Source organism: Portunus trituberculatus, chromosome 43, assembly GCF_017591435.1.
Source record: "Portunus trituberculatus isolate SZX2019 chromosome 43, ASM1759143v1, whole genome shotgun sequence".
Classification (NCBI taxonomy): domain Eukaryota; kingdom Metazoa; phylum Arthropoda; class Malacostraca; order Decapoda; family Portunidae; genus Portunus; species Portunus trituberculatus.
The window spans coordinates 12,700,410-12,723,665 of NC_059297.1; the positions used below are offsets into that span (position 1 = coordinate 12,700,410).

The window sequence follows — 23,256 nt, forward strand, 5'->3', positions numbered from 1 at the left end:
GGGCGGAAAATGAAATCAATATAATTAATAAGAAATGTGTGTGTGTGTGTGTGTGGCAAAGCAACGGAATGGCTGCCGCGAACGGATGGCTGTCGTCTACTGGTCGTAACGTGGCTGCTAGCGTCGTTGGTGTTCATGTCGTCCTACAGTGGCATCCTGACGGCTATGCTCACAGTGCCCCGCGTCACCATCCCCATCGACTCCCTGCGGGACCTCGTGAGCCAGTCGTGGATGCCCTGGCGACTGGAATCAGGGTCATGGATGTTGCAGTACTTCAGGGTGCGTGTTGGGGCCTTAAGGAAAGGAGAGGAAGGTTGGAATGAAGGAGAGTGAGAAACGAAATTTTAATGGATGAGGAGAATAATATATAAGGAATAGCTGTGGGAAGGCAAGGCATTAGAGTGTGAAAACGTTTGGTAGGAAAGATGTGTCAAATTAAAGAAAATCTGAAGGAGAGGGAGGAAGAGATGTACCATAGAAAGAGTGAGTGTTGTGACATGACTTTCAAATGACAACAGGTTTAGACTCGTTATTGCTTTCTCATAATTTTCTGACAAGACAAGAGAAGAGCAGATTCTAATAGACAACTCTGTGTATCGATTCCTGAAGGAGTCACCAGAAGGAGTGTCTCGGGATGTGTACGAGGGTTACGAGGGAACCATAGTTGACTGCTGGGCTGCACGGGAACCCATCGCGCGTGGCCTCTACGCCGGCATCTGTGACCACACCACCATGAAGAAGGCCATGTCGTGGGACTTCAGGTCAGTCACCAGAACCAGAGTAGCAGCTGATGAGGCCGCCTGGCTCTCAAGAATGCAAGTTGTTTCTGCTTTCTTATTCTATCGACTGACTTAAAACTTTCAGCGCTAATTTTTAGTCACTTAAACATGAGTGACTTTTCTTCTTCTCTCTCTCTCTCTCTCTCTCTATATATATATATATATATATATATATATATATATATATATATATATATATATATATATATATATATATATATATATGTATACACCCGTTTGTGAATTGCCCATTTCATGAAATGGGCAAACCCAATTATGAAATGAACCTAACCTAACCTAACCTAACCTGACCTAACCTAATTCTAACCTAACCTAACCATTTCATGAAATGGCCTCTCCATTGCACATTTCATGAATTGGGTTAGGTTAGGTTAGGTTTGTTAGTTAGTTAGAAGTTAGGTTAGTTAGGTTAAGATAGGTTAGGTTAGGTTAGGTTAGGTTCATTTCATGAATTGGGTTTGCCCATTTCATGAAATATATATATATATATATATATATATATATATATATATATATATATATATATATATATATATATATATATATATATATATATATATATATATATATATATATATATATATATATATATATATATATATATATATATATATATTCTCGTGTCGTTCCTTGGCCTGGCGCCTCGTCACTCTGATGACCTTTGCCTGGCAGCACCACCGGCAGCTGTCACCTGTACATCGCTCACGAGGTGGTATTCAGCTTCAACCTGGCCGTCGCCTTCAGGACAAAGTCGTCCTACAGAGAGGCAGCCAACTACTGGTGCGTCCCTCTACCTCTTGCTCATCTCAGTCCATACTTTTTACTTCGCCTCCTCCGTTCCTCTTTACACTTCCCTGAGTATTAGAGACAAATCCTCCTCTTATCACTTGGACACTTTGTTTTTATCCTAAATCATCATCATTATTTCTAATTTTGTTTTTTTAGTATTAGTATGAGCATTAGTATTAGTATCAGTATTAGTATTGTTACTAATATTGTTATCATTATTATTATCATTAATTTTAGAGGACGAGGAAAGATGTCTGACAAGTTCATGTATTGTACGCCTGTTATGTAGAGTGAACTAACTGAACAACAGTGACACAAATCCTTTCATCCGTAGCGTTAATCCCCAGAACTCTAATATAAGCAGAAATTTGGAAAAAAAAATACATACATTTAGCTTCAGTGATAATAGAAACCATTCACTTCGACGGCATCGCGTGCTATTCTCTTCACAAAGGTCTGTTATCCTAGTGACATACTATACCGCGCGCGGCAGTCGATTTCGGCGTCCGCGCGCGGTGGCCGAAAATCCGCGTAAGTTGTTCCTGACATGCTATAAGCTGAAAAACGAGACGCGGCGCGTTTTTTGGTCAGTGTTGTTTGGACATCTGAATAGGATGGATGTGGCAAATTTCATAATAAAAGTTGCAAAATTAAAAATACAAGAGTGTGAGCGAGAAAACACGAGTGCACCTGACAACTGCTATAAAAGTTACTGCGGATCAAGGTCATCACAGGCAGGGTTGTCAACTAGCGTTTTTCGGCTGCCGCGCGCGGATAGCATGTCAGTAGCCTTTACTTTTTTTTTCCGCCAACAGGCGCGGTTGAAAAAAATCGGGCAGCGGATTCGGCTCCGCGGCTCGGCGCGGATTCTCTAGATGTCAGGTCTCATAAGACAACACATGCTGGCGGATTCGTTTTTACCGCTACCGCGCGCGGAAGCATTTTTCGGCTTGTAGTATGTCACTACACTTATGGCCCATATTCTGAAACGCTTCCGCGCCGCACCTTCGCCATTTTCAAAAGACTCTAGTTAAAGTGACATGGGTTTTTAAGGATGTTTCTGTGATTCTAGTGACATGTTAACAAGTTTTCTGCATTATCAACAACAAAAATACTCTTCAGAAATCAGCTAATCGTCTCTGTGGTCTTTGAAAATGGTCACCGTGAGAGAGGGAAGAGTTTCTGAATATAATGTATTGTTCCTCACTGTGACTGTTTACAAAGCCCACGATGATCAATCAAGTCTTCGTAAACTTTTTTTTTTCACAATTGACAATGTAGAAATTTTGTTAATCCTCTGACTGTTATTTGTTACATCTTTACTTGGTTACTAATTACTCTGAGACATCTTTACTTGTTTTACAGCCACCTCCAATCTTCAAACTCGGTACAAATTTGCAAAATATATTGATTTTAATTCCTTTCTTTCCTATAGATATGCTTATAAAGATTCCATAGGTTAATCATGGAGGTATTCGTTTTTTCGGATCACAGTGAAAGAGTAAACTATAGTTAAAACCATTATAACGACCATGAAAACTCCAATTCCCTCACCGCAGCATGTTAAAGTGGGCGAGATGGATATTAGAACGTCCAAGATTATGGTCCTTACTCCTTAGTACTATACAGTTTCACATACATATACACTCAATAACTATGAATTAATCCCTATCTACTTCTCCTTCAGGATCATGAAGCTGAAGGAAGCCGGAGTGATAGACATGTGGCTGAAGAACGAGATAGTCAACACCTCACAGTGCCTCAAGTCGCCCTCCACTGACAGACCTTCCAGCCAAATTTTTGCTCTAGACCTGGACTCCTACATAGGCTCCTTTTTAGTGCTCGTCACTGGTATGTAGGGTGGGATGGGGAGGCAGACAAGGAATGGGGTTGAGAAAGGAGGTGTGACTTATTAATACGTCACAAATCTTGGTCTATGATATCTACCTGTTAGAGTCCCTTGACCTAACATGTCGCTCTAACAAAAAGTAAAGGTAAGGAAGTGAGTCTCTGCATGTCCCTTGTCTCACGTTCACATCCTTCCTTCATCGCGCATTCCATGTAACGCTTCGTCTCATGAATATTTTTCTTTCCTGACCTGACATATTACTGATTTTCATTTTCTTGCTTTTTGTTTCCAGGCATGCTTTTGGCGCTGTTGTCCTTCATGATGGAAATACTGACAAAGGAGTGCCAACGCAATGAACAGAGACCGGAATGACTTGAAAGATAGGGGACTTGGAATCTCTTTCCTCGCCACTCTGCCCAATGCATCGCCGTTCACTCGAAACACTTACTACTTGTTTCAATTTTGTGTTGGATTCAGCATGTAAAAAAAATGCATTACTCCATTAAAGTCAGCTGCAATATAACCATTCTCAGTCTCCATATATTAATCAGGGACTTATGTCACCTATAATCAAAGAAAAGGTGTTGTTTTCCTTTGATTGGTTATAAGCCTACTTGAAACTAAGCTACATGACACTTGCCTATGCCACCTGTCCCCGTCCATTCTCATGATTAGTACGTGCCTCCCTCTACCTTCCTTCCTTCCTTTCTCCTTAACTACACCACCATCACCATCACCAGCACAGCTGAGGAGGACACAGATAGAGTAGCCAGTGACGAGGTAGTTGCCAATGTAACTGACAACGACCAAACAGCTCCCGAAACAGAGGAACAACCTAGCGTAGATAGGCAGGAAGAGACAGGAGAGTCGTCATCGGTGCCAGTGACAAACGAGCAAGAAACACAAGAGGAGGATTTTCACTAAGCGAATCGCGTAACGGACCAGCTGAAAAGCAAAAGAAAACCTTGAAAGGCCTAACCTTATTTTACACAAATGCTAGAAGTATAATAAAAAAGAGATGAACTCGTAGCATATGCAAGGTCGGAAAATCCTGATATAATAAGTATAACAGAGACATGGCTGAACACCTGTGATAAACACTTAATCTCCGAGGCTAACATTCCTGGCTACAATATGTTTATTAATTGTAGAATAAACAAAAGAGGAGGTGGAGTAATGATGTATATAAGAAATAGCATAAGTGCCATTGAAATCAATAAAGAAAACAGATCAACCTACGAATCGGTATATGTCAAACTGAAAATAAATAAAAAACACATAATAGTCGCGACTATATACCGCCCTCCTAAAATGACGCCTGATAATGACGAAATATTATATAACGAAATTGAAACAATACTGAAAACAAAAACGTCCATTATATGTGGAGATTTTAACCTACCACACATCAACTGGAAAATTTTAACATCCGATAACGAGGGATCCAGCAGATTACTCAACGTGGTGAAAAAGTTATACCTTTCTCAATTTGTAAGAGAACCCACACTAGACAATAACATCTTAGATATCGTATTAGCTTCAGACGCTGACTTGATAAATACCTGTGAAGTGGGTGAAGTTTTAGCTAACAGCGATCACAAAATTATACGATGTAATATTAACTGCGAAGTAGAACTATAAGAAAGGTAACACGCTAAGACTTAAATTAGAATTACAAAGAATTAATTGGCAAACAGTCTTCGCAAACAAAGACATGGAGCAGATGTGTTCAGCCTTTACTAACATTCTCCTTGAAACAGAAAATAAATGGATTCCACAAGTTAGAAAACGAATAAATAGCATAAAAAGTCCCCAATGGATGACACACACTATAAAACACATCATCGCCAGGAAAAAGAGCTTATATGCTAAATATAAACGAACTAAATCTGATACCGATTACAGCAATTATATTACCACCAAAAGATGTTGCAAGAGAGAGATAAGGAAGTCGAAGCGTAATATCGAAATAAATATATCAAGGCAAGCAAAACAAATCCTAAAAGTTTTTCCAATACATTCGTAGTAAAAAGACTGTCAAAGAAAAAATTGGGCCGATAAAAGATAATAATAACACACTTGTGAGTGATAGTAAAGCCATGGCAACAATCCTAAATAACTTTTTCACAGCGTGTTTATCACAGAAGACTTTTCGACCTTGCCAACCGCGATCAACATGTATAGAGGATCTGAAAATGAAAAGCTGATAATAGACGAAATTAGCGAAGACGATATAGCCAAATACCTGCGCAACCTTGACCCCAATAAGAGCACAGGGGCTGATAGATTATCAACGAGGCTATTAAGAGAATGTCAAGAACAGCTGGTGTTACCTCTTAAATTACTTTATAATAGATCGTTGCAGGAAAGAAAAGTACCAAGTCACTGGAAATGCGCTAATGTCACGCCAATATTCAAGAAGGGCAACAAAAGTGATGCTGGTAATTATAGGCCCATCAGTCTCACCTCGGTAGTTATAAAAATTCTAGAAAAATAATTAGAGACAAAATTATTTCCTTTCTAGACAGCCACAAATTGATATTAGACTCACAACATGGTTTCAGGAACAACAGATCATGCCTAACGAATCTCCTAGAATTTTTCAATGACATATTCTCTAATTATGATGACAGAGCTCCATCCGACATAATTTATCTTGACTTCAGGAAAGCTTTTGATACAGTCCCACACAAACGTCTCTTAATTAAACTGAAAGCCCACGGGATGGGAGAGCAGTTGTGTGGATGGATTGATAGTTGGCTAACTAATAGAAAGCAAAGAGTTGTTATTAACGGAGAAGCTTCCGACTGGCTTCAAGTTACGAGTGGTGTTCCCCAGGGTTCAGTTTTGGGTCCATTACTTTTTGATATACATAAATGACTTAGACTGCGGCATCGTATCAAAAATATCAAAATTCGCAGACGACACTAAACTAGGTAGCAAAGTATGCACAAGAGACGATTGTGATGCCATCCAGCGGATTTAGACAACCTTAGTAGCTGGAGCGATAAATGGCTATTAAATTTTAATGCAGATAAGTGCAAAGTAATGCACATCGGCCTAAACAATGTGAAAAATAATTACAAATTACATGGACGTAACTTAATTAAAGTCACTGAAGAAAAGGACCTGGGAGTACTCATAACAAATGACTTAAAATGTGCTGCACAGTGTTCGGCCGCTAGTCGTAAAGCTAACACTGTTTTAGGATTTATCGCGTAATTTTGATTATAAAACACCTGAAGTCATAACGCGTCTTTATACATCATTAGTGAGACCGCATTTGGAATACGCGGTTCAGTTCTGGTCTCCATGTTATCAAAAAGACATTAATAAATTAGAGAGCGTTCAAAGACGAGCAACGAAACTAATCCCCGGAATACGTGGCCTGTCATATGAAGAACGTCTCAAAAGACTAGATATGTTCTCCTCAGAGATCGTCGCATCCGAGGTGACCTCATTCAAACGTTTAAAATACTTAAAAATATAGATAAGATCGACTATGAAAATCTTTTTGAGCTTTCGCAATCAGTAACGAGAAATAACGGCTTGAAGCTTAAAGGACAGCGATTCAATACTGATTTGCGAAGAAACTTTTTTAACGTAAGAATAGTTGAACACTGGAACAAGCTGCCAGCGTCCGTCGTCCAAGTTAACACGGTAGCTACGTTCAAAAGTAAATTAGACAAGTTTTATAAAGAAAATGGTTTCCGCTAATTTTTTTTTCTTTAGCAATAGTAGTAGTTACGCTAGATACCTCTTTTTCTTAGCGATAGTAGTAGTTACATTAGTACTCTCTTTTTTTCCCATCTTTCCTGTGTAAATTTCCCCGATTGTCCTTCTCAGCAATCGGGGTGTATTTTTCGTCTTATTTCCTGCCGGGTGACGTCGGAGGGAGTGGTGGGTGGGGAGGAGCTTCATCTGTTCTATCCTTACCTCCTACTAAGTATGTAGCTTCTGTACATGTAGTTTAGTAAACGAGTGACCTCGTCATAGGTCGCAAGGCCTCCTGTCACTCGTCTTTCCTATGTATTCCTATGTATGTATTCCTTATTCCTTTCCATCCTCCCCTTTTATCATCTCCAATCTCCCTTTTCCTTCCTCTAGCACCCATTTCCCATTTCTTCAATTTCCTCTTCCTCACCCCCCTTCTCTTCCGTCTTCCTCTTACCCCTCTCCCCACCACAACCACCATTAACCACCATCTAAAGGGGCTATCACACTGGCCTATGATACGCGGAACGCGGGCCATGGTTCTTGGTACGAAACCAGGAACACTGTCACACACAAGCTGCCCGTGTTCTTGTTATGCTAGGCAAACTGCCCACTAACCAAGACAAAGCCTAATCAAAATAAACCAGAACAAAACCATGCCGTTTATATCTCAGCCTGTGCTTTGTCCAGGAACTGCATTTGCACTTCCTCTTGTTGAAGAAAAGTAAGTAAAAAAAAACTAGAGAAAAGCTGAGACGTGCGCAATGGCAACTTTACAGTCAGAGGTGTTGCCATGAGCCCAAACTATCAACATGATATATATATATATATATATATATATATATATATATATATATATATATATATATATATATATATATATATATATATATATATATATATATATATATATATATATATATATATATTTTTTTTTTACCTTTCTAAATTGATGAAATATTATTTAATATTCCAATATGAAAAATTTAGTCATTCTTTTTAGTTCAAATGAAAAGTTTTTATTACATATATCATGTTTACTTTTCCATTGGGATAGCATACGGAGAACCGGGATGGATATCAAGCCATCCCAACTTGGTTCCGCTAATCCCGGGCAAGTTCCAGCTATCTAGAGCGGATGTTCCTGGTTCCGCGTATCATAGGCCAGTGTGATAGGGCCTTAATCCTCATCTGCCTCTTACCCTCTTCCTCTCCTTCTCCCCACCTTCACCAAAACCACCACCTACTCTTCCTCCAACCCTATATAGTTACTTTTTCACTACTGTTTTTTACCTTCACCAGTCTCTCTCTCTCTCTCTCTCTCTCTCTCTCATCCGCCGCCGCCTTCCTCGTCTCCCTGCTAGTGGTTGTGAGCAGGGTCTCTTTTTTTTAACCCTGGTTGTGAGAGGGACGCCAACGCACTGATCGGTCACAGGAAAACAATTCAGGATTCGTCAGGTAGGAGATGGCACACGTCGATACTAAATCATGACTGGAAGAGTTTCTACTAATTGCAACCAACTGTACAGTATATTGTATCGAAAAATACATCAATGAATAAATGGATAAGTAAATAAAATGAATAAGTAATGCACTTATGTGATCAGCTTTGAATCTCCTCCATCTGAAACATCTCCACTGACTCCTCAACGTGATTAGGTATGACAAAAAATTTCAAATTATTTATCGTGCAGTGTGAGGATACAGCAAATACTACGCGAGTCTCCAGAGAACCCTAAGTGTTACAAATTCATGTATTTTGCCAGCAACCTCTCTTTAGTGTAATCGATTAAGTCATTAACACAAAACATGAACAGTAAGCAAGATTAGATGTCGGTCGAGCAGCCCTGACGCACACACAAGCATTAAGTCATCTTGTATACAGTACAACAGCAACTATAGCACACATTACCGTCCCATAACACAATCTCTCTAAGGCACAAAAATAATATTTTTACCGAGGTATTTTACCACATGCACGAGTCAAGTCCACACTTATTTTTCTTCTATCCTGCTTGCTCAGTTCATCGCCCGCCATCCACTGCCAACCACCACTACGATTGCCACCACTCCCCAACAGCTCACCGCCCAGCCCACCGCCACCACTCGCCACCAGTCACTCACCATGCATCCACTGCCCACTGCCACCACTCGCCCACCACACCACTGTATCCACCACACGATCACTCGCCACCCAGCTTACTACCTAATATCGCGACCCGTAGTCCACCGCTCAACGCCACCATACACACACACATATATAGTATATATGTATATATATATATATATATATATATATATATATATATATATATATATATATATATATATATATAAAACAACAATAATACATAAAAAAATTGGAGTACATAGCATTATTAACCAAGTTTGAAGAAGTATATCAGAAGGTTATAAAGAATTCAGAGCTGCTACTAACATCCCTACAAGTACAAGGTAAAGAGGGTAGTTATGGACAGAGGTTGAGGAGATTGGGCCTGAATAAGTAAAGAACATTGAGAGGGATGAAGTTGGACAGGTATGATCTTGCGATACCGGATACGAGAAGTAACCTACCAGAGGACCTGAAAGGAAATGAAAAAGAAGTGTTTGCAGAAAGAACACAGCTTTCTTCATAGAAACATAGCAGTGTGGGATGAACTTATTGACAAGATAGAGTGTGCCAAGGCAGTCCATAAATGTAAAGAAAATTTTAACATAAAAGTCGATATGGAGAGGGGACAGCATGGGCTTAGTGTGACTCAACCTGTATCTCACAACTAGATAGGTTAAGTACACATGGAGTGGTTATGTAAAACTGTCAAATGATACTAACAGAAAGACAGGTGTGTATGTCCATTGCCAGATGATTCAAACTTAGAAGCTTTCTAATGAAAGTGAGAACTTATATTGAGATAGAGAGTGAAAGAGCTAACCTAACCTAACCTATCCTAGCCTAACCTAACGTATCCTATCCTATCCTAACATAACCTAACCTATCCTATCCTAACATAACCTAACCTATCCTATGTTTGCCTAACCTAACATATTTGTGTTATGTTAGGAGGAGGTAGTAGACACCTACCGAAACAATAACTTACTCCCAGTGAGATCTAATAGCACTAGTTCAGGGGGTGCTGTGAACCTTCCATTAAAGCTAGTTGTGATCTCGCTGAATGTTTCCCTTTGTGTCTCACAACTCAAGGGGGCAATCACAGCCTACCGTCTAAAAACAACTCTCCTTCTTCACACAAAACTACATGCACTTACCACACATACACCCTTCACTTCAAATCAAAATTTAAAAGAAAAATGGGACCCAAAATAAACGCCTCGGAGTCCCCCTCTGGGGAGGGGACCAAAAATGTCCCCAGGTCAGACACCTCTCCTGTTGAAGACCACAAATGCCTTGACACCTCCCTCAACTTTTTCTACATTAACTTCTGCAACATTCGCGGTCTTAGATCTAATTTTCAATCTGTGGAACACCACCTCTCCTCTACTAAACCTCATCTTCTTTTCCTCACTGAAACACAGCTGTCTGAGGCAACTGACAGTAGCCCTTCTCTGTTCCTCCTACTTTCTCTATTCTCATTTTCATTCCAAAGCTGGATGTTGCGTCTATGTGCGCAACGACTTAACTTGCTCTCGTGCCCACGCTCTTGAGTCTTCCGAATTTTCCACCATCTGGCTACGACTTAACAGTCACTCTCAAACTAAATTCATCTGTGCTGTTTATCTCTCCCTAACTCTTCTGACTATAGTAAATTCTTCGACTACTTAACTTCTAAAGTGGAGCACATTCTGTCCCTCTACCCTTTCGCTGAGATTTCCATTCTTGGAGATTTCAATGTTCACCACCAGCTTTGGCTTTCCTCTCCTTCACTGACCACCCTGGTGAACTAGCCTTCAACTTTGCTATCCTCCATGACCTAGAGCAACTGGTACAACACCCTACTCGTATTCCTGACCGTCTTGGAGACACGCCCAACATTTTTTATCTCTTCCTCACCTCTAATCCTTCTGCTTATGCTGTCACCCTTTCATCTCCGTTGGGCTCCTCCGATCACAATCTCATTTCTGTATCTTGTCCTATTTCTCCAACCCTCCGCAGGATCCCCAAAGCGAAGATGCCTCTGGCGTTTTGCCTCTGCCAGTTGGGGGACCTGAGGAGGTATTATGCTGATTTTCCTGGAATGATTATTGCTTCCGTGTCAGAGACCCATCTCTTTGTGCTGAACGCATAACAGAGGTGTTAGTGTCTGGCATGGAGGCGTACATTCCTCATTCTTTTCTCAACCTAAACCTTCTAAACCTTGGTTTAACTCAGCCTGTTCTCGTGCTATACATGATAGAGAGGTTGCCCACAAAAGGTACTTGAGCCTTCCATCTCCTGAATCTCATGCACTTTATATCTCTGCCCGGAATCATGCCAAGTCTGTTCTTCAACTTGCCAAACACTCTTTCATAAATAGAAAATGTCAAAATCTTTCAAACTCAAACTCTCCTCGTGACTTCTGGCATCTAGCCAAAAACATCTCAAATAACTTCACTTCTTCATCTTTCCTCCTTTATTTCATCCTGATGGCACCACTGCCATCTCTTCTGTCTCTAAAGCTGAACTCTTTTCTCAAACCTTTGCTCACAACTCCACCTTGGACGATTCTGGGCTTGTCCTCCTCTCCTCCTCCCTCTGACTATTTCATGTCTACAATCAAAATTCTTCGTAATGATGTTTTCCATGCCCTTGCTGGCCTAAACCCTCGGAAGGCTTATGGACCTGATGGGGTCCCTCCTATTGTTCTCAAAAACTGTGCTTCTGTGCTTGCACCTTGCCTGGCCAAACTCTTCCAACTTTGTCTATCGACTTCTACCTTTCCTTCCTGCTGGAAGTTCGCCTACATTCAGCCTGTTCCTAAAAAGGGTGACCGTTCTAACCCCTCAAACTACCGTCCTATAGCTTTAATCTCTTGCTTGTCTAAAGTTTTTGAATCTATCCTGAATAGGAAGATTCTCAAACATCTGTCACTTCACAATCTTCTGTCTGATCGCCAGTATGGCTTCCGTCAAGGTCGCTCTACTGGTGATCTTCTGGCTTTCCTTACTGAGTCTTGGTCATCCTCTTTAGAGATTTCGGTGAAACTTTTGCTGTTGCGTTAGACATATCAAAAGCTTTTGATAGAGTCTGGCATAAAGCTTTGATTTCAAAACTGCCCTCCTACGGCTTCTATCCTTCTCTCTGCAACTTTATCTCAAGTTTCCTTTCCGACCGCTCTATTGCTGCTGTGGTAGACGGCTACTGTTCTTCTCCTAAACCTATTAATAGTGGTGTTCCTCAGGGTTCTGTCCTGTCACCCACTCTCTTTCTATTATTCATTAATGACCTTCTTAACCAAACTTCTTGCCCTATCCACTCCTACGCTGATGATACCACCTACATCTTTCCATCCACGTTCTTTCAGAGACGTCCAACCCTTCAGGAAGTCAACAGATCACGCGGGACGCCACGGAACGCCTGACTTCCGATCTTTCTAAGATTTCCGATTGGGGCAGAGAAAATCTAGTAGTTTTCAATGCCTCAAAACTCAATTCCTCCATCTATCAACTCGACACAACCTTCCAGACAACTATCCCTCTTCTTCAATGACACTCAACTGTCTCCCTCTTCCACAATGAATATCCTCGGTCTGTCCTTTGCTCATAATCTTAACTGGAAACTTCACATCTCATCTCTTGCTAAAACAGCTTCTATGAAGTTAGGTGTTCTGAGGCGTCTCCGCCAGTTTTTCTCGCCCTCCAACTGCTTACTCTGTATAAGGGCCTTATCCGTCCCTGTATGGAGTACTCTTCGCATGTTTGGGGGTTCCAGTCACACAGCTTTGCTTGATAGGGTGGAATCGAAAGCTCTTCGTCTCATCAACTCCCTCCTCTGACTAACTGTCTTCAGCCTCTTTCTCACCGCCGAAATGTTGCATCCCTTTCTATCTTTTATCGCTATTTTCATGGTAACTGTTCTACTGATCTTGCTAACTGCATGCCTCCCCTTCTCCTGCGGCCTCGCTGCACAAGGCTTTCTTCTTCCTCTCATCCCTATTCTGTCCAACTCTCTAATGCAAGAGTTAACCAGTACTCTTAATCATTCATCCCTTTCACTGGTAAACTCTGGAACTCCCTCCCTGCATCTGTATTTCCGAATTCCTACAACTTGTCTTCTTTTAAGAGGGAGGTATCGAGGCATTTGCTCCCCTAATTCTGGCTGACGGTTTTGGCACTTTTTACACTTTTTAGAGAGCCAGCACTCAAGTGGGCCTTTTTTTAACTTTCTATTTTTTGCCCTTGGCTGGCCCTCTTCCCTACGTAAAAAAAAAAAAAAAAAAAAAAAAGTGTTGTGTTGCGTGTGGTGGTTAGAGCTCTTTCTCCCCAGAAAAGCCCCTTCCGTGTGTGTTGTGTTGTGTTGTGCTGTGTTGTGTTGTGTGTGTTGGTCGGAGCCCCTTCTCCCCAAAAAAGACCCTTTCCGTGTGTGTTGTGTTGTGTGTGGTGGTAGATCTTTCTCCCCAAAAAGGTCCCTTCCATGCATATTGTGTTATGTTGTGCTGTGTTGTGTGATGTTATGTTTGTGTTGTGTGTTCCTTAATCCTAGAGTCCTTAAAACTACGATCCTTAATCCTAGTCCTTAATTCTACTGTTTCTACAGCTACAATCTACGTACAATGGGCATGCCTCCAGCCCTTCACAGGGACACTGCTGTGGAGGAGCCCAGTCCTTCCATAAAGGGCTCCTCAGATGATCAGAAGGCAGTGTTTGCTGGTGACTGTTCAGTCCCCTACCTGTTCATGCTGAACATTTTCTGGCTGTGAGGGGCTGCAAGTAAGCACCAACAATTTTGTAGCAGAAGGTGGAGCAGGAGGATCTACGGTATTTGAGTGAAGAGGTTGGAAGAAATGTTTGAGTTGTTGACCGTGAAGCATTGACTGCACAGGTTAAGAAAAGTCCAGGATTGTACGATTTCCAGCTGAGGATTACACCAAGGATTCTAGGGAGGATATACGGGTTCAATGGGCACCGTGCAGGCTGGAGGAATTGATTAGGGAACCTCGCTTCTAACAGATGGCGTGCAGATCGCAGGTAGTGAGGGAGTGAGGGATGGGGGTGGGGTTCATCAGCGGGGAATTTTGTTTAATACACCAAGGATTCTAGGGAGGATATACGGGTTCAATGGGTGCCGGGCGGGCTGGAGGAATTGATTAGGGAACCTCGCTTCTAACAGATATATATATATATATATATATATATATATATATATATATATATATATATATATATATATATATATATATATATATATATATATATATATATATATATATATATACGCTCCGCCTCCGGCCACACCATACTCCTTACTTGCATCGCATACGTCGACTGTCTCGTGACCCCTTCTGCCCTTGGTGTAGGATTACCCCTGAGGCCATGGAACATTTTCTGCTTCAATGCCCACGCCTCCTCTCTCAACATACTGCATCACGCTCCAGGCTCTCTGCCCTGGCCATCACAATACTTGACCTGCCCACCCTCTTGGCGGCCTCAGGCGTCCATCTCTCCTAGCAACCTGCTGTCATTCGCCTTACTTGTGCCTTCTTGAGGAAGACCGGCCAGCTACCACGCCTGTGATACCCACACAGGACTACCCCAGGACTCATAAGGATCCATAGATTTTCATGGCCTCTTTTGAATCCTTATGAGCCCTGGGGTAGTCCTCTGTGGGTATCACAGGCGTGGTAGCTGGCCGGTCTTCCTCAAGAAGGCACAAGTAAGGCGAAGGACAGCAGGTTGCCAGTGGACGCCTAAGGCCGCCAAGAGGGTGGGCAGGTCGAGTGTTGTGATGGCCAGGGTGGACAGCCGGGAGCGTAATGCAGTATGTTGAGAGAGGAGGCGTGGGCATTGAAGCAGGAAATGTTCCATGGCCTGAGGGGTAGTCCTACACCAAGGGCAGAAGGGGTCATGAGACAGTCGACGATATGCAAGTAAGGAGTATGGTGTGGTGTGGCGGAGGCGGCTATAATATATATATATATATATATATATATATATATATATATATATATATATATATATATATATATATATATATATATATATATATATATACATATATATATGAACATGTTTTACTTGCCTTATAAGTTCGTAACCACGAGAGAATGCAGGGAAAAACAAGGGGTGGGAGAGGTATCATGGGAGAAATTTTAAGTTACTCCTAATAACGTTTTCTATGAAATTACTCGCTTCCAACAGATGGCAGCACCGTCGCTGCCCTCCAAACTTTAACCCACACCAAAACTTCCTCTCTGTATATTCCTTGGATTACACCAATAAAATATTAAAGAAAAATTGTGGACAGAGGTGTGTGAGGCTGTGGTTACCCACTGGAATAATCCTTCGCCTGTAGAAAGAAATGAGATAGGTAACACAATATACTTTATTGAAATAAAAAACATTGTTCATCAGTAATTTTTATATCATACCTGCCTGCTTGTCTGTGTCTATCTGTCTGTCTGTCTCTTTGTATGTTAGTATGTACGCATGTATATATGTGTTTGTATATATGTGTGTATCTATGTGTTAACGTTCGTGTTTGTATATAATACGTGTGTGTGTGTGTAGTTATTCACCATGGTCGTCTACTGATCATCCAGCCAGCCTTTCCCCTATGGAAAGAACTCAGAGCTTATATTGACCAATCTTCGGGTAGGACTGAGACTACATTGCACATCACACACACCTGAAAAGCGAGGCCACAACCCTTGAGTTACATCCCGTACCTACTTGTTGCTAGGTGAATAGGGGGTAGGCTACACATTAAGAGGCTTGCCTATTTGCCTCACCGTAGCCAGGCTTTCTCGGTTGTGAGCCGAGTGTGCTAACCACCACCACACTACGCAGTGTGTGTGTGTGTGTGTGTGTGTGTATTTACCTAGTTGTATTGTACAGAGTTCGAGCGGGGCTCATAGTGTCCTGTCTCCATATCTCTATTTATCTAGATTTTCTTTAAAGTTATGCACACTTTGTGCTGTGACAATTCCATTATCCAATGCATTCCATTTTTCCAACGTTCTGTGTGGAAAACTGTATTTTCCAATATCCTTCACACACTGCCTCATCCTGATCTTCCGTCAACAGCACCAGGTCTTCTTTGTCTATCTTTTCAATATCATTTACTATCTTATACATTGTTATTAGGTCCCCGCATTCTCTTCTATTTTGCAAGGTGTGTGTGTGTGTGTAATTCACCTCAGTCGTCTGCTGGTCACCCAGCCAGTCTTCCCCATTACGGAGCGAGCTCAGAGCTCAAAGACCGATCTTCGGGTAAGACTGAGACCACAACACACTCCACACACCAGGAAAACGAGGCCACAACCCCTCGAGTTACATCCCGTACCTATTTACTGCTAGGTGAACAGGGGCCACACATTAAGAGGCTTGCCCATTTGCCTAGCCGCTTACCGGGAGTCGAACCCAGGCTTCTCGATTGTGAGTCGAGCATGCTAACCACTACACTACGCAGTGTGTGTGTGCTTACAGATTGATATTTCTTTCCTATTATATGATGACACTGACCTCATCAGTGATCGCTACGGAATGGCTGGTGTGCAAGGTGCACCTTTCCTCACCACTTTTCATTGTGGCCACTGACTACAAAAAGGTGGCTCGTGTGCATCCAGCCTAAGACATAAATGCATTTCTACTTTATCTCCTTGAAACTTATTAGAATTTTAGAAAACTTGGACAGTGATACGAGTCTCAGAGGAAGGAAAGGCTCGGAAGTAGCACCAACACCTTTCCCTGCATTAGTCTCCCATAATGCAAAGATTTCACTAATGTTCAGTGGCAGCATTTTGAATCTTATGTCTTGAAATGTTACATTGATTTCACATGGCATAAAACAAAGTGCGTGTCCTCAAAGCTACACCCACGCAAAGTGTACCTCCCTTCCACCCATTCACAACCTCTCAGCGTCCAGGTATCCTTCACACCTCACCTTCATAAGCCATCATCACTACTACTAATCATCTTTTAATCGTTAATTTCATTCACTCCACCCACCTAAACCTCTTATTCCAGCCCATCACTTCGCCCCCGACCCAGTGTTCACAAATAACTCATCAACCCCAAGACTCACACCTTAACAGCTCTCCTCCACCATGGGTGCTTTTACACATCCTCACTGTCGCTCTTCTCCCGAATCGTTACACAGTCCATTCATCTTTTTGGTCCTCTCAATTTCCTGTCCTGTATTTCCATCTACATTACTCTTCATCTGATTCCCTGAATTCTCCATCACTCCTCTATGTAGCTTTTCCATCACACAGGAAGACTAGTAATGGTCACTCCCACACAGGTGATGAATGTGAACACATGGGCCAGAGAGGACATGGTTGGCCGGTCATGTGTAGCTTGGGCCACTCCTGTACCTCAGTGGCCTCTCAAACACCAGACTGCCATTCACAGGCCCTCCTATAACACTGCTATAACTCTTTCCCACTGGGGCCTGGTGCTCAAGACTCCAGGTCCCATCACCTGGCTCCACCTGCAGATGTACGGCATGGTGGGTGGTGTCTTTCGTGTCTTTTGGCACAGGTAAGAAAAGACAGTGAGGCTAAGGGGAGCAGTGTAGTGTAAAGTAGTGTAGTGTAGAGGACACAATGAACATCAGAATTGATATTTCTAAAGCTGTACAGCACCAGTCAAAATAAATGCTTTATTTTTTATCTTTCTTATTTTCATGACACCAAAAAAGATACAATGTACTTTCCTGTCATAGGTACTGAGCCTAGCAAAATAAGAGCACTTCTATTACAGAAATAATTTGTAGTAAAGCCAAGAACTGCAGTAAATCAGCCTTCTATACTCATAGATAGCATCATGATGACACTGAAAAGGATGAATATACATGTTCATTTCCTTTCATCTTAGCATTAATACTATGTACATGATTCTGAAAGGGTCAAAGAACAAGAGTCATCCAAGTAAAGGAAACATCTGGCACTTTCAAGCTTATCTTTACTTGGAATATCTCTCTGAGTAGTACTTGGTGCCATCCACAGTGAAGCCCCGAGCGTGCTTCATCAATAGGGTGCTCACAGGGTTCTTGCTGTCTGCCAGGTCACTTAAATAAAAAGAAAAGTATCTGAATATCATTGATGTCAAATAAAGATATATTCTATAGATGAAATGGAATTACTAGGAAGTCATTCTCTGCTCATTTCTATAGGAATTAAGATAGGAACACATGGCAAAAATTATAGGCAACATATATTAAATACAAAGATGGAAAGACATTTGGAATGCATTATAAACTATCAAGAATACAACAAGGCAGGAACTCAACCTACTCTAAAAAGGGTCGAATCTCATCGTAGGTCCACTTCTCTTGCACATCAAAGAGAGTTTCAAGCCTACTCTTGATATCCAGGGGCAGCTCACTAGCAGGGAAGTATGTGATCACTGTGGCTGGGGAAGACCTATCCAGCAACACCAAACCATTCAGCTGGTTTAGGTTTGTGATGAGACCTGTGGATTGTGTCACCAGGCTTTACATTCTACATAGTTGTCTAATGGCGATAAGTGATGTGATTTGTTAGAAGTACAGGAAAATCACATGAAAAATTTTTTCACCAATCTATATGTTGACTTGAATCTAAATATGGTGTAATCCAGTCACATATCCAAGCTTCAAAATTCCTTCTAGTGTTTCTGGTGGTATATCATGGAGTATACTAAATGACTTGACGTGAGTGTATGTGTGACAAGCAACCCACCTTTAGGCACACTGTTTTTCCACATGGTGTTGAACTCATCAAGTTTCATACCCCTGGCAGTTCTGAGAAGCACTTCCCCATAAAGACGACACACCTTGTCCCCATTGAGTGCATGAAGCGAATAACCTGGAATTAATTTTTTTTATCATATACTGGAGTCCATGCATCAATTACATGGGTGTTCAAGGATTTTCAATTTCAGTGTCATATATATACTCTTACAATGCTATTAAAATAATATTAAACTCTTCAGTACCATAACACGTTTTCATATTTATTCTGGTGACTATTTGGTGATTTTCTACAGCTTCAGAAACTTATTTGGGGATTAGAATAGTGAAGACTGTGGCTATCAATCTTCTGCCCTCCATAGACCCTTCCTAATGTCAATAAAATGGTCTAATAACCACCAAAACTCATGGTAAAAATGCACCCCAGTACTGAAGAGGTTAATCAGTAATATTATTTATAATGCTGAGAGAGAGAGAGAGAGAGAGAGAGAGAGAGAGAGAGAGAGAGAGAGAGAGAGAGAGAGAGAGAGAAATATATCCCCAACCTACCGTCCTCCTCCCTCTCTGCATGCATGGGGTGCAGGTGGTAGTCAAGACACTGGGCCATTACTGTGCGGGGCTCAAGTTTGCTCAGTTCATTGAGAGCTTCTTCGTATGGAATGGCATCTACAGACCACTCTCGCTCTCCAATTAGGTTTGTGATGTGAGATACAATTTTGAACTGATAGTCAAAGTTTGGGATCTGCCAAAAGCCTGGAAGGACAAAAAATCAGGTGTTTTGTTAGATTCATATCTCATGTGACTATATAAGTAATGCAGTAAACTATTCATATACCAAACATCAGAATAGTGGAAGTGACAGCTGCATCATAAGAAAGGCTTTTCTGTATCTATACATCAAACAGAAATGTTTCTGAAGGAAAGGTAGCTCAGACAGAGCAGGGAATTTACAGTTCCCTTACTTTCTTCCTTTCTGTGTCCTTTTACAATACACAGTGAATACAGTGTAGTAATTGTGTTTATTAAGATCACATTGTGCATAAAACACAAATTAAAAATGACAAACTATTGGTACACTGAAAAAAAAAAAATCATAGTATTGACAGACTACAGGTGAAATCTAAACAGCTCAATGTTCCAGATGCTTCAGAACTTCTTTGCTTAAACTTGTGGTGTAAAGCTTGAACACGGTTATGGAGTTACACTATACCATTACTACAAATTCCAAGGAACACCCATCAGTACAGCTAGCTTTCTTCTTCCTCACCATATATGTGGTAAGCCCCAAGTGATTTCAACCCTGCTTCCAGCTCCTCCTCACTGCACTGTATTCGATCCTGTAGTTCATTCAGGCTGTACCTAAGATATAAATGACACCTTTCAAAACTGTGCATATGCTTCATTATCAATAAATATGAAAAATATATCACATGCACACAGCTGAAAGTTGATGAAATTATATGTTTCTTAATGAAATTGCAACTTCACATGCATTGAGTGAGACTGATAGAGACATTTCCATATCTTTATATGGAGACAAGAGCACACATATGTAACTGAGGTCCTTTGGTCAAGTAAGAGTTGAACACAAGCTCCATGGCCCCACCTGTGACCGCTGCTTGACTGGGTCTCATCAGGGCCTTCATAGGGGCATTCTTCCAACAGCTGCTGCAGCTTGTGAAAGTGTGGCTTGCAGGGCACCACCTCCAGGTAGGAGTGGTGTATGCTGGAAATCTAGAAAGGAGGAAGTGAATGACTCTTTTTCTACAATTGTATTTACATCATTATTAACTTAATCTATTATTTTTCCTTTTCCTCCACTCCAGCATCACAGATCTTTATAACTTTCCAGAGAAGTGTGTAACTCTCAACAAAGTTAAATATATAACATATCAACAGCTCACATTCATCATCTTTGTAGAATGAGTGTAAAGTAACAAAATAAAGTTTTGGTAAATTTTGATCTCAAGATATAGCTAGCTAAGATGCTGAGAATTTGCAAGACAATCTATACTGATGACCACAAGGAGTCATACCAACCTGTCTGTGGACTAGTGTCCGCTTCCCCACTGCTTGTGAAGGCACAAATAGCTCAGGTACTAACAACAAAGAGTTTGATGTCATAGCCCCACGAATCTGACAAAATTCAACACTTGTTAATTATTTTCTATCACTAGGCAACATTTACACAGTATATATATATATATATATATATATATATATATATATATATATATATATATATATATATATATATATATATATATATATATATATATATATATATATATATATATATATATATATATATATATATATATATATATATATATATATATATATATATATATATATATATATATATATATATATATATATATATATATATATATATATAGGCTAATTATATCTCAATGGTTTATTGCATGTAAGATGTTTTTCAATAGTATCAATTTTAATTGTAAATTGTAAGGAATTTTAATTTCCCTACACCTATAAGATCTAGAAGCCACAGAAAAAGATAACCTTCATGGTATATTACCTGTCAAAGCATTGCAATACATGTTTGTTTCTTTGACATACTTCTCCATCTTCTAACTCCATACATTCCACGGCTGAAGTTAATTCTAGAAGTAATGTGATTGATACAAGCTACAATATGCTGACTATCCAGTAACCACCAAAGTACAGAAGCTAGTGATAAAAACATAATTGAGTGAAACAGAAAACTTGATAGCATTTCCCACCTCATAGGTCTTGTCATTGGTGCAAAGCACAGCACTCTCCTCAGGATCACCACGCAGCACGGCACTGAAACACAAGGCAACTCTCACTTGACATGATTCATCACTTTTCTTCATCATCATCAATCATCTTATTCATAATCAATATAAACTTACAAAGACCTAAAGATGTGAGTAACTGAAATAAAAGAAATATAGCAATATATGGCCACTTAAGAAAAAGCTTGAGGGAAAACACCATTACACAATATTTGTCTACTACAGTACATTAAATCATCTCATCCAACTCTATTCTCCCTTGTCTGTGTTCATATTTCCTGCCGCATATGTTCCACTTTCCAACCCAGAATTATAGTATTGTCTTTGTGGTTTGCTTATTTATTTGGGACTGGCACAACAGTAGAATGTGACTTCTCCTGCTTTAGTTGGGGAAGCCCACTAGGTAAGTGAACTAGGTGAAGCTGTCATCCTGTCTCCACTTCCATGAACAGGTACCTAAGCTTCTCACCTCTGGCCTTCCTTGAAAGAATTAAGGAGGGTCTTGTCCAACTCTATGAGCAGCACATTATCTTGTTCTGGCAGGTAGTCTGGTGAGAAGTGGAGCACCTGAGTCTCTGGAAGCAGATCCTCCTCCTTCAGGTTGGCTTGCTCCAGCAAAGCCTGCACATCAGACTCGGTTCTGCAAATTTTAGATGCATTTATTTTTATCAGTCCTTCACATAAGGACACTCAGAGTATGGAAACATGACATCACAGAAAACATCCCAGTGATCTCAAGTACAGACCAGTTTGTAATGAATCAGAGGGTACTATCAATGTTCCAGTGGTACAGTTGTAACCTTACCGTGCCTCACAACACAAGGGACCTGTCACTGTCTGCCTTCTGAAAACAACTCTCTTCCTTCCCACAACTCTACATACATCTTATATACACACACACACACAAACTTCATATCAACACAGCGATTTATATCCCAGCCTTGAAATCTCTGTTTGAGGAGGGAACCACAAATGTCTTCAGGTCAACCAGCTTCATGCAACCAACGAATCTTTTATGTAACTATTTCATTTTTCTGGTGAAATATGTAGTGAATTGATTGATAGGATATTTTTCGAGATATGAATTTCTTTATCAACTCTAACTTATGTCTACCTCTCCTTTCCAACCACCTACCAAGACTCCCTCCTCTGGAACCGGCCATACTACTGAAGGGGGTCTCGCTGAAGCTCATCTTCATCAGACACCACCACAAAGTATCACCAGATTCATCTCACCAGAACACCAGTCCATTACCACGCCATCTGATACCACCACGGAACACCAAAGAGACGATTAGTTTCCAATAAATCGCCATGGCCAATAAATACATACAACAAGGAGGGAAAGACTGAACGCACCTGACAGCCATTCTCTAAGACATTGCAGGAAAAGCGCGCCAAAAAGATAAACAAATGTAGATGTAAGTGAATCTATTGCATTTTCAACGGCACAGCTCCACAGATCTTTACGTCAACACCGCACACATGCATCCG

At 40.8% G+C, this 23,256-nt stretch overlaps 2 protein-coding genes across 3 annotated transcripts; one reads left to right on the top strand and one right to left on the bottom strand.

Annotated features, from left to right (window-relative positions):
• Nucleotides 1-23,256, bottom strand: LOC123518116 (sister chromatid cohesion protein DCC1-like). 2 transcript variants are annotated; one of them, XM_045278739.1, is made up of 11 exons: nucleotides 23,122-23,256; nucleotides 22,232-22,402; nucleotides 21,727-21,790; nucleotides 21,020-21,115; nucleotides 20,586-20,713; nucleotides 20,247-20,338; nucleotides 19,529-19,732; nucleotides 18,969-19,094; nucleotides 18,543-18,720; nucleotides 18,209-18,316; nucleotides 1-293 (listed from the first exon to the last, which is right to left on the bottom strand). In XM_045278739.1, exons 1-10 carry the CDS (start codon nucleotides 23,130-23,132, stop codon nucleotides 18,211-18,213), a joined length of 1,176 nt encoding a protein of 391 aa, XP_045134674.1. In that variant the 5' UTR covers nucleotides 23,133-23,256; the 3' UTR covers nucleotides 1-293; nucleotides 18,209-18,210. The 2 variants fall into 2 exon arrangements, with proteins under 2 accessions (XP_045134674.1, XP_045134673.1); XM_045278738.1 differs by lacking the exon at nucleotides 1-293 and adding an exon at nucleotides 17,866-18,081.
• LOC123518120 lies at nucleotides 136-3,956 on the top strand. The gene is made up of 5 exons (XM_045278749.1): nucleotides 136-279; nucleotides 610-761; nucleotides 1,473-1,580; nucleotides 3,277-3,440; nucleotides 3,731-3,956. The coding sequence occupies exons 1-5, from the start codon at nucleotides 136-138 to the stop codon at nucleotides 3,808-3,810; spliced, it is 648 nt and encodes a 215-aa protein (XP_045134684.1). The 3' UTR covers nucleotides 3,811-3,956.

Coding starts and splice junctions, on each gene's coding strand:
- LOC123518120 (XM_045278749.1), top strand. CDS start 136: ATGTCGTCCTACAGTGGCATCCTGACGGCTATGCTCACAGTGCCCCGC. Junction 762..1,472: donor GCCATGTCGTGGGACTTCAG/GTCAGTCACCAG, acceptor TTTGCCTGGCAG/CACCACCGGCAGCTGTCACC. Junction 1,581..3,276: donor AGAGAGGCAGCCAACTACTG/GTGCGTCCCTCT, acceptor CTTCTCCTTCAG/GATCATGAAGCTGAAGGAAG.
- LOC123518116 (XM_045278739.1), bottom strand. Junction 20,714..21,019: donor GGACACTAGTCCACAGACAG/GTTGGTATGACT, acceptor CCTCCTTTCTAG/ATTTCCAGCATACACCACTC. Junction 18,721..18,968: donor GAAAAACAGTGTGCCTAAAG/GTGGGTTGCTTG, acceptor CACAATCCACAG/GTCTCATCACAAACCTAAAC.